Below are 12,346 nucleotides of genomic sequence, written 5' to 3' on the forward strand. Positions count from 1 at the left end.
TCAGAGAAGACTGAAAATTAGGGATGCAGCCTGCAGGGGGGGAGGGGGAACTGGTGATAAATGCAAGATACAAGTCATATGATGGAAACTTATCCTGAAAAGACTCCTGAAAGTGCAGGTACACTTTAACATGCAATGTATCATGCAGATCAAACCATGGTATTATAGTGACATACTTCTTATATAGGCTCTCATGTTGAAAAAATTTGATTGTTCTCAGTAACAGACACCAAGTATTCTTGTAGATATGATACCTTTTAATGACTAACAAAAATACATGATGTTACCCTGTTTCCCTGAAAATAAGACATACCCTGAAAATAAGACATAGCATGATTTTCCAGAATTTTTGAGGAGGCAAAATGATTTTTCAGGCTTTTTGAGGATGCTTGAAATATAAGCCCTACTCCAAAATTAAGCCCTGCTAACAGTTAATTTAAAAAGTCAATTTAAATAGTGTCCAGGCAGCTATACATGTAAAAAATTTAAACCTTTTTGAACAAAAATTAATATAAGACACTGTCTTATTTTCGGGGAAACACGGTATACGCAAGCTTTGAACATACGCAGGGTTCTTCTTCAAGCTTATGGAATAGATCTAAAGAAACATGCATTTATATACACATATAAATGCATGTGTGGTTAATTTGCACTTAAAACAATACCGGAACAGAATGAGCAGAGAAGTAAATACTTAATTAGTCCACTGATAAGGGATGTGAAGGTTTTATGGTCCCTGAATTAGTGTTGTCACCAGGCCAGCAGTGTTATCTGTGCTATAAATTTCTCATACTTCCCAGTCACACATGAATCCTCTTGAAGAATTTAGGCCTCTATTCAAAGTGTCAAAGATGTGTATAAACTTATACTCCCAAATTCTTCTATGGCTTTGTGATTTGAAATTGCCTTTTAACCCCTTAGTGGCCACCCCTTAGAGTTTTTACGTCCTGGTTTGCTGGGCTTTAATCCCCAGGGCCGTAAAAACACGCTACCTCTGGGGATTCAAGCCCTGCAGGCTTTGGACATAACAGCTCCATGCTGTCGGTTACCAGAGGTAGACGACATTCTGGAGCTGTCATGGGGGACCATGGGAAGCTTTCCCCGGTAACGCGATCGCCGGTATCCACCGGATACCGGTGATCGCATTGAAGTGGATAAAAAGTAAAATAAAGTTAAAGTTTCAGCTCCGCTTACGGATCAGATCCTTACAGGGAGCTGAGGATACTCATTCCCCTTCCTTAGCAATGTCTCACGGCATTCTAGTCCTCCAGGACCTGACGCCGGTCTTCTACGCATGCGTGCAAGACGTCATTATGTCACATGCATGCGCAGAAGCCTGGGAGGCACAGGAAATCTTAAAACTCCCTGCTCCTGGCTAGTATGAGTAGCTGTATGTGGTTCCTGGTCACATGATTGCTGTTATCCAATGGATAACAAAAAAGTAGTTACAAAAAAGTGTAAAAAAAAAAAAAAAGTTTGTTTCCTCCCTTCATATCCATGAAGGGAGATGAAATTACGTACCTAAGGCCCCCAGATTTATCCACGGAGCTTACCCTGGCTTCTGCGCACCCGCCAGTTGCCAAGCTGGCGGGCGCATGAGCAATAGCTGCGGATTGCCAGAGTAATTTCAAATCTCCGCGTCACAAACCCGATCCATGAAGGGAGGTGAAATTGGACAAGTACACTCTTGTGGCTTTCACCGGGTGAATGGAGGGCTATGGATATGTTAGCATATGTGTTGGTAGCTTTTCCAGCACATACAATGAATGGCGTGGTGAAAAGCAATGTGAACACAGCCTCACCTGATTAGGTCTTAAAGCAGAATTAGGTTACAGATACTCTATAATATGGAATTTACTTACCTTTAACATTTGGTGCTGCACACTGAGTGCATTATATCGGGTGTTTGAATCTTGCTGTAAGATAAAGCATGTTTTTTAGCAATATATTTTAGTAACATTCACATTAGTTAAGGTACCTTTACATGCCGTAATTTTCTCCTGAATAATTGCCTGCAACAGCAATTTCTGGCTATGTTCATCCCAAGTCCGCACAGCCCCCAACAGGGCACTGTGCAAGAAATCGCTGACTTGCGTTGCTTAGTTTTTTTTTAGGCCAGCTAAAAAACAATCTACTATCGGCCCATTTAAGCAGGCAGTCGTTCATCTATGAATGACTGTCTGTTCGCAGTGATTGGAGTCAGGCGGACAGAAGAGATCTCCAGCGGGCTCCACCTGTATTCTTCGAGCGACTATCACACCTGTGTGAAAGCACAGGTGGGACAGCTGTCAGTCGCGGATGTGCTGACAGTCATACCGTGTAAAGGTGCTTTAACTTTCTGATACAGCATAAAGCAAACATACTGTACATGTGTTAAACACGTGAACTTTTGTTAGTTATGTAGGAGATGAACACTACCAGTAACTACAATACAATAGTTTGATAAAGACCAATAGGGTACAAACATTGCACATGTAAAAGGAGAAATAAAGTTCATGTATTGCTTGTAACTTGTATCACTGGTATCTTTTTCTCCAAAACACGGTAGATCACACATAGATTTTATTAAAGGAACTAAAAATCTGTGGGATCTCTGTTCTAGGGCTGTGCGGTTTATTTACACATGCATATGAATGTGCAGAGCAATCATAAAGTCTGCTTCTTGGATCTGCAGGCGTGTATTTAAAAGACTGCATATTCCTACAATGGTTTTTTTTCCAGGACTTTGATATTGGTGACCTATCAGGTAGGTCACTAATATCAGATCGATGGGTTCCACCACTGGGGACGCCTGGCAATCAGCTGACTGAAGAGGCCGCACCGCTCAGAAGATTGCCTCTTCTCAGGCTTGTGATGTCAATGGTCACATAGCCTAAGAGCATCTCAGTGCCACTGAATAGGATTGACGTGTTATGCCAGGCCCAGCTGCTGTCAAATGTACAGTGCAGTGCCTGGTACATAGTGAAGTGGCGGCAGAACTCCGGCCACTTCAGACAGATGACCCCGAGGATAGCTCATCCTTATTAACCTTTTTAAAGTGACCCTCTGGTTTTGGGACAAAATTCTGTCCGGGGACAGGCGGCGGCGGTGGAATATTACCTGTAGCTGTTCTGCTGCCATTCAGATCCACCAGTTATGGGCCCCATTTTTGGTTGTCCAAAATTCCTGCATCATTTTTTTAACCTCCTAATGCAGACTGTGAACTGCTTTCTGATTAGTCAATGCTGATCATGTGATTGGATATGGTCAGTCAGAGTGTAGGTATAGTGGATCAGTAGACTAACACTACAAATGCACTATGAGCATTAGGTATTAGGAAGATTTTTTCAGCCATTTTGAACTACTAAAAATAGGACCTGAATCCGACAAATTGGAGGGACAACACAGAAACACTGAAGTCCTTACTCCGGTCCTGGGACAGAATTTTGTCCAGAAACCAGAGAGTGTAAGTATAGCCTAGACATGTTGGCTCTTCTATCTTCTATCAGATACCGGATTTTCCAAGAAATAATCCTTCTGGAACATCTTTTTAGACCTCTGCATTGTGCCATTCCTCTGTTATTCTTCCTAGAAATGTACCGCTATATTGAGAAATCGGCATTATCAATTCCCTTGTCAATCTGGTGTATTCCCACACTGTCTGTAGGGTTTGCTTTATGTGGCTAACATCTATTTCTCCCTGTTCCACCACAAGCATCCACAATAGCTTCAGCTGAGCGTGCCTGCTTTTTTCTCTGACAACAGTTCATTACCCGCAGCAACAAAGGATGGGGTATGCTAAAATCCAACATAGCTAATCAACCCATCCTCTAATAGAAGGCCTCCATTCCCATGAGCTAATTGGTTGAAGCAGCTAAATTCAGTGGGTTTGTCTGACTGTTATCCTATGTGTATGGACATTCATAGATCATATTTGCTGATCTAACTGTGCCCTGAAAACGGAGGTGTATGACTACCACACATATGCAATAGCTGAGGAAAGTGACTACAGTCAACTACCATTTATCAATAGTGGTAATGTACTCATGATGGATAGAAATCCGTCACATACAACATTACACTTTGCTTTGTTACAGATAAAGAGACATAAAGCTATAAACATCTTACTCACCCTTCCTTTATTCAGTGTTTCTTGTGCTTCTAGCTTATAAACAAGATGATCTAGAAAAAGAAATTCCAATATCAAAGTAGGATGGATACTATACCGAGTCATTTATAAAAATCTCCTATCAGATATCAGTATCTTTAAAAAAGATTTATATATCAAGTAGACCACATGGCTGATTCTTTTCTACATGGATCAGAGTATTATAACCCCCCCCCCCCCCCCCTTACCACCACCATCCCAACAGTTGAGGACGAGCTCTGTTCCTTTTGCAGGAAAAGGACATTAGATTTAACGAAGAACAGAGCTCATTCTGCATCTGTGAGGTATCACAGAAAGTCTTTTTGAAAAGAAAAAGTTTTCATAGAGTGAAAAAGTAGTAGATGTGATGGTGTTGAGCTGTAGAATAAAGGGTACAATAATGAACGCCATAAAATAAATCCCAAAAAAGAATGGTGATGTTTTTTAATACATTATATTACATGAATTGGTTCCTATTAAAAACACTACTTGTCCTGCAAAGTATGTGCTGTCATACAGCTACATTGTCAAAAAAAAGAAGTTATGGAACACAAAAAGGGAAAACGTTTTACCGTCTCTTAAGGCTAAAATTAGTTATGTCACTAAGGAGTTAAAATGTGCTTAAAAGGCAATTACATTTTGAGCCAAATAGATGTACATGAGACAAATTTAAAATCTACAATAAAAATGGTGACATTTTTTAAGAGGGTTTTTCCAAATGTGATATGATTGTTAGGGAGTTAAATCATGTTATTACTCCTTTTCACATTGCGACAGCATGTAAGAAGTTCACATAAAAGGCCAGAGATGGGATGCAAAGCCGTACTGATACTATTTGTCCACATGTCCTCCATTAATGTATAATTTGTCACCCTGATGTTTCTTGATCATTAAATAAAAAGTGACACAAGATAAAGGAACTTGAGTAAATACAGGAATCACTGCAACATATATTTAAAGAAGTCATGTTAAGGAGTTATGCACTAGTCATATCACAAGGGGGGAGATGCCTCTTCATCATCTAATGTCCGAGATGTCAAGGGGAGTTCTGTCCTGTTTTTTCCACAACCTTCCCATCGCATGCAACATGTGTCATAATCCCTTTCATCACAAGATGGCAGCAGTAAGGCACATATGAATTTTCAGCAGCAAGCCATTTGGAAATCTAAGTCACGCATCTCGAAGAGATGATAGCGACTAACAGAAGCTAGAAGAAATTATGTCTCAATACTTTAGTTTTGTTGTACTTTGCAAAAATTCAGTCATGTGACAATACAAATAAAATTCACATTCATTCAGCTGATAAGACGAAATGCAATTTCACAGTTTATTGGTCAGAAACTAAATAATTAATTGCCTGAGATTCCTCATTTGCATAGAAAATGCAGACAAGTCTTACAGTACCCACTGCTTTGTCTACATCCAGAACGGCAAACTGACCAAAGCCAATTGTATAGGTGGATGATCTGTGCCATTTTGTTATACTGTCCCTTAAATGTAAAGTGCTCCTCTGTGTGTGGCAGGTGAAGTAGGCACATAATGTGCTGAACTGTAACTCAAAGCCCAGGTTATACACTATATGGGGTCAACTCACAGAAATAATCTGGTAGCCTGCAGCCACAAGCCCTGTGAATAAACTATGAGAGCCCTGCAGCCACGGTCAGCAAACTTGGTTCTCAGGGGCTACATTACTATGCAGGTTACATTGCTAAGTCCGATACATGGTATGTGGTTACCGATGAAGAACCATACACTTGATATTAACGTAGACACTTTTAATCTGCAATCCAATCTAGCAGATGTGGAGAGCAGAGATGATGAAATATCTACGGCACAATCACAGCGATAATGTTATAATCCAATATGGCTTTACCTTCCCTCGCTTTCTTCAGTTCAAGTCTTTCCTTTTGTAGAGATTTTTCCAGTCTTGAGCGATGCTCATATACCACTGCGAAAGAAAAGAAACAAAGTTGACCTTCTGGAGTTTTAAGGATTGCCATACCAGTACAGGACTTTATACATAGGGTCAAATCCACCTATAGGATGTGTTCAGGGAATGCATCAGCCGTATTTTATGTAATCATTAAAAGGGAAGAGGATCAGAAAATAATCTATTATATAAATATTAATTATATACATTTTTATGTTAAATATATTTTTAAGAGTTATTTTAAGTTTTTTTTTTTTTTTTAAATCCTGCATTTTTCACAGTGACCACAGAACCTAAAGCTGTCCCACAGACTATTTCTCCAGTGCTTTCGCACAGGGACATTAGTCATTCAGAGAATGGAGGTAGAGCGCGCTGTCGATCACTCCGACCACCTGCCTCCGTTCACTGCAAACAGGTAGTCGTCAATAGATAAAAGACTGCCTGTTTACTTAGGCCGATAGTTGCATGGTTTTAGGGGAGCTCTGGCAAATGAGCGATCTCTGGCTCAGTGCGCTGGTGGCTGGTGCGTGTTTTTTAGCGGTGATTTGGGCGATAATTGCCCCATGTAAAAGGTACTGCTGTGTTTCCCCAAAAATAAGACTCTATTTTATATTAATTTTTGCCCCAAAAGAGGCAGTGTCTTATTTTTTGGGCCCTTGCGCTGGTCTCCGCTGCTGCTGCAGGCTTACATGTAGTCCTCAGCGGTGACAGAGCATTTCTTCCTGGTAGCGGGGCTTGAATATCCCACCTCCAGCAAGCGATTGCTCTGATTAGTCTATCGATCATCATGTCAGCCAATCAGAGCCGGCACTCGATTAACCAATCACAGCCATTCATTGAATGACATCATTGAATGTCTGTGATTGGTTAATCGAGTGCTGACATGGTATTTAAGCCCCGCTACCAGAAAGAAATGCTCTGTCACCGCCGAGGACTACATAGAAGGCCTGCAGCAGTGCCGAAGCCCTGTGCGAGGGACCTGAACGCTGACTACTAGGCGAGTATTGCTTTTTTTTCTTCTGTAGTGTAGCTAAGGCTTATCAGGGTAGGTCTAATTTTCGAGGAAACATGGTACTGTAGCATGTCACTTTCTGACCTGTAGAGGAAGCTTTGCAGCAGTCATCTGACTATCACAGGCCGGATTACACTGACACCTATATATAGATAACACAGGATCCACCATTCATAATATGTATAGGCTGTGACCATCTACTCTCCCCTTCCTGCAGAATGACCTCTGTACAAGTCACAGAACATGTCTAGATCAGTCTCCCATACAAGTCTATTGGTCCCTCCTGTCCATTATGTGAATGGCCCATGAAGCTGCTGTAAAGCATCTCTCTAAATGCTGCTAAATGTATCAGGAGAGATGGCCGCCACATAGTCATGTATAGATGTATAGACAGCAGAATAAAAAATTCTGCAATCAGAAAATGAAAACAGATTAGGAAAATGCTGGGTTTAATTAGCAAAACATGTAGGTGCTAGATTCCTTTTAAAACCAGATACTAAAATATTTCCAATTTTTCTAATCTCTTTTTATTTCATGACTGTAGAGTTTTTATTCCATTGTCTTTATACATGACAACGAAGGCTGCCATACTGCCTAAGCTTAAGTCAACAGCATTTAGAGAGACTTAACAGCAGCTTCATGGGCCATTCACACAATGGGCAGGAGAGGACCCATTGAATTGTATGGGAGACTGTTCTAGAGCTGTTTTGTGACTTGTACAGTGGTCATTATGCAGGGAGGGGGAGGTAAGTTATAATTACCTACTATGAATGGTGGATCTTGTGTTCTCTGTACATATGTGTCTAATAGAGATGAGCGAGCGTACTCGGAAAAGCACTACTCGCTCGAGTAATTTGCTTTATCCGAGTAGCGCTGTGCTCGTCCCTGAAGATTCAGGTGCCGCTGCGGCTGACAGGTGAGTCACAGAGGGGAGCAGGGGAGAGCGGGCGGGAGAGAGGGAGAGAAAGATCTTCCCTCCGTTCCTCCCCGCTCTCCCCTGCAGCTCCCCGCTCCGTGCCGGCACCCGACTCTTCAGGGACGAGCACAGCGATACTCGGATAAAGCAAATTACTCGAGCGAGTAGTGCTTTTCCGAGTACGCTCGCTCATCCCTAGTGTCTAACCTTCATTGTAATGCTTCCTGTGATGAATAATGAAAGGACTGCTGAAAATATATAGACAAAAAAATACAAACAGATTAGAAAAAAAAAGGAAGATATGATTAATTGGAAAATGGAAAAATTTAATTAATTTTAAAAAATGGCAATCTACTCCTGTGAACTGTTTGCTGGCGGTCCCAGGAGCTGCTTGTGATAACACAAACCTTTTAGGTTAAAACTTTGATTTGGAGGCACTTTAATACTTAGGGCTCAGTCAGACGGGCGTTTTTTCGCGCGATTTGCGCATGCGCATGCGTCCGGCGATTTTATAAAACCATTGCTTTGCAATGGTATCGGACACATGAGCGCTTTTTATGCGTTCGTCTGATAAATAATAGAACAGAAATCGCAGATCGCACCTATCTGCGATTCCTGTTCTCTTCTCTATATGCGCTCAATGGGGCCGGCGGCAGCAGCGCCGACCCCATTGAGAGCATATACTAGACAAACCATTCTCCTCTGCCACAGCTGTAACAGCTGTGGCAGAGAAGAATGATGTTTGCCCATTGAATTCAATGGAGCCGGCAATACAGCCGGCTCCATTGAAAGCAATGGGCTGCCGGCGATCGCACAATGAATTTTCGGGAATGGCTTAAAAATATAAGCCCTTCCCGGAAATTCATCCAGAAATGTGTAAAAACAAAAAAAAAAAAAATATATATATATATATATATATATATATATATATATATATATATATATATATATATATATATATATATTTTTTTTTTTTTTTTTTTGTTTTTACACATTTCTGGATGAATTTCCGGGAAGGGCTTATATTTTTAAGCCATTCCCGAAAATTCATATATATATATACACTCACCTGGTCCCGGGAGACGGAGTTCAGCCGCGGCGGCCCGCAGTTCTCCTGAACTGCTCTGAGTAGTATTCAGCAGCCGGGGCTTTAAAATCCCCGCCTGTTGAATGAGCTGCCTCTGATTGTTCACAGCCTCACCAATCAGGGGCAGCTCTCACTCACACCCATTCATGAATTCATGAATGACAGCTGAGAGCTGCCCCTGATTGGTCCCTGCGCTGAGCCAAATCAGCGGCAGCACTCACTCACCCATTCATGAATTCAGAGGCTGTGACCAATCAGAGGCAGCTCATTCAGCAGGCGGGGATTTTTTTAAAGCGATCAGTCATGCGATCCGCAAATCGCGGAAAAAAACGCCCGTGTGACTAAGGCCTTAGGGTATATTAGGGAACTGCATAATTAGCAATCATGCAACATCAGATCACTATTGAAATCACCCTATTTACAAGCAGGAGAGACCCGTTAATAAAACTAGGTTATTACAGTCAGCAGAATGCAAGCACTGTTTATTCTGTTGAGAGGTTTACGACAAGCCGCGTCTGCAGTGCACTGAAAGAATACAGACTGCCACAAATTGCTCCTCTATTTTGCTGCTATAATGCAAAGTTTGCACAGGCTGCAGGGCTTTTATCAGATCTGATGGTGAGCAGGGAGATTCTTAGATCATCAGATTAGATGAGTAGGTTAGCAGTGATTTTAGACAGTTAGGCCGCAGTCAGACAAGTGTTTTATTTTATGCATGAATAGATGTGCAAAAAAAGCAGCTCTATTAGAACCAATGGTTTCTAATGAAAGCGTTCACATGTCCAATTTTTTACAAATGCAAAAAAAAAAAAAAATATCGCACCTGCAAAGGATAGGACATGCGAGTGCAAAGGATAGGACATGCGAGTGCAAATGCACCCGTTCCCGCAATTTTTCTGCACACAATGTGCAGTTCTTGTGGCTCTGATATTCATGTGCGAAAAAACGCTTGTCTGACCGAACCCTTAGGCTGCTCTCACGCAGGCGCTTTTACAGCGAATACCGCTGCGTTTTGATTTCAGCGAGGCCTCGCAGACATGCGTTTGATCGCGCCGCTGGACAACGCTTTCCAGTGCCGTAATTTTCGCTTTTCTATTTTTAGCTGTTTAGTGCACCTTATCACCAATCACACATATGGGATGTGCTAAAAAACGCTCATGTACTCCTTGCAGCTATATACAGAAGTGATCATACGGAAAATAGACCTAGATAAATTGGAAATCGGGGTGAAAATAGGTGGAAGAAACATCAACTATCTCCGCTATGCGGATGACACAACTCTGCTTGCAGAAATAGAAGCAGGTCTGAAGCAGCTGATATGTAAGATTAAAGCTCAAAGTGAAAAAATGGGCCTCTACCTGAAGTTAAAGAAGACTAAAATTATGACAACTGCAAAAAATGGCTAAATTCTAATCAAAATCAACAATGAGGCCATAGAATACGTGCAAGACTTTATCTTCTTGGCTCAAAAGTTGACCAGGCTGGAGAATCTATGCCAGAGATAAAGCGCAGGATAGCATTGGGGCGAAGCGCAATGTTAAACATGGACAAAATCTGGAAAAGTAGGGAAATCAGTATAGCAACTAAACGCAGGATAGTGCAAACCACTGTTTTCCCCATAGCCATGTATGGAGGTGAAAGCTGGACTGCGAGGGAAGCTGATAGGAGGAGGATTGATGCATTTGAGCTGTGGTGCTGGTGAAAGCTCCTGTGTATACCCTGGACGGCGAGAGTAACAAACAGAGAAGTCCTGAATCGTATAAGACCCGATATATCACTGGAGGGGAAGATGACCGGGCTCAGACTCATGGATTTTGGCCATGTAATGCGAGTAGAGTCGCTCGAAAAACCTATAATGCTTGGACAGATCAGTGGCAAAAGAAGACCCGGCCGCCAAAGAACATGATGACTGATACTGTCAGAGCTGATACTGGCATGGATATCACACAACTGAAAGAAGCAGGGCAAAACTGAAAAACATGGAGGGAGCTCGTCTTTAGGGTCGCCGAGAGTGGGGAATGACTAAACGTCTAATAACAACAACAAAAGACGCTGTCAAAAGCAAAAACAGAAGTAAAATCGCTGCAAAGCCCGGCGATTGAAATTGTGGTGCTTTGCCTTCTCCATGTGAACGAGTGGCCTTAGTTCCTCTGAACCTACCACTCCCATCGCCTAAGATTTTTCCAGAGCTGCAGCAGTGCACTGTGCAGTATAAATGTGTTAAACTAATTCTGCAGGCCAATATGATTATGTCAATAACAAACTTACAGGTTTTTTTTTAAACTGAAAAAGTTGAAAAAAAAAAAATTGTATTTATTACTGCAGGACCTCTAACATTTCTCTTTTCTAGTCAACGTTGCTGTGAAAGGGTTTTTTTGTCTGTTTTTTTCTAGATGAGTTGTACTTTTTAATGGTACCATTTGTTGATCAATAGCTAGTTTGGCCATTTTTTTTTTCTTTCATGACGTCCACTCTGTGGGTTAAATAATGTATTAACTTTTTTTCTCTGGGTCATTTTGTAGCCATACCACATATTTTTTTACATAGTTAAAAGGGAGAAATGTCGGTTTATGGCATGAATATTTTTTTTTTTTACTTTTTAATTTTTGTTGTTCTAGGGGATTTGAATATCAGCATATTTTGTCATTCTTCTAATACACTACTTTAGTATAGAAGTGCATTAGAAAGCCTATGCGGCTCATAGGCCACCACAACTGCCAGACCCAGAGACTATATTCAAGCCTCTGGGTGCCATAGCAATTCATCAAGGCATCTCACTCTGTCAGCCTTTCACAAGTCACAGGCGCACTGACAGTGATGTGTGAAGGGTTAAACACCAGGGATCAAACATTTCTGCGGTCCCCGCTGTTAAAGAAAGTGTAACGCTCTCCGTGGCACGGTAGACCCATGCTGGGCTTCTCATACAGCTGTCGTCAAAATGTCAATGGGCGGTCGTTTTAAAAAAAATTTCCATGCATGTGCAGTCTCTGCAATAGCTCGGCACTCCCTGCTAGGCTATGAATGCTAAGTCACTAGTTATGTAACATTCACAGCCTGGGAAGGAATGCCTATCTATATGGATGCTTCGTCACTGGAAGAAGAGACTGCAGAAGCCAGGAGAAAATTGGTGGGGAGAAGATGCGGTAAGTAGACTGCCTGGTGGAGGAATAGGTAAGTATACATTTTTTTTTTAATGACAGAACCCCTTTAAGCCTCTCAATTTATATTCCTACACACTAGATTTAGAGCAGATTTTTGTGATGGACTTTCCTGTG

At 41.5% G+C, this 12,346-nt stretch overlaps 1 protein-coding gene across 2 annotated transcripts in view; it reads right to left on the reverse strand.

Annotated features, from left to right (window-relative positions):
• GOLIM4 (golgi integral membrane protein 4) overlaps window positions 1-12,346 on the reverse strand; it is a 111,308-nt gene that overhangs the window by 47,797 nt on the left and 51,165 nt on the right. For both annotated transcript variants that reach the window (XM_066600758.1, XM_066600750.1), the window contains exons 2-4: window positions 6,000-6,074; window positions 4,112-4,161; window positions 1,863-1,916 (exon numbers count right to left, since the gene is read on the reverse strand). In XM_066600758.1, coding sequence (XP_066456855.1) covers window positions 1,863-1,916; window positions 4,112-4,161; window positions 6,000-6,074 — 179 coding nt within the window. The remainder of the gene's footprint in view (window positions 1-1,862; window positions 1,917-4,111; window positions 4,162-5,999; window positions 6,075-12,346) is intronic.

This window comes from Eleutherodactylus coqui, chromosome 1 (genome assembly GCF_035609145.1).
Source record: "Eleutherodactylus coqui strain aEleCoq1 chromosome 1, aEleCoq1.hap1, whole genome shotgun sequence".
In the NCBI taxonomy this organism is placed as follows: domain Eukaryota; kingdom Metazoa; phylum Chordata; class Amphibia; order Anura; family Eleutherodactylidae; genus Eleutherodactylus; species Eleutherodactylus coqui.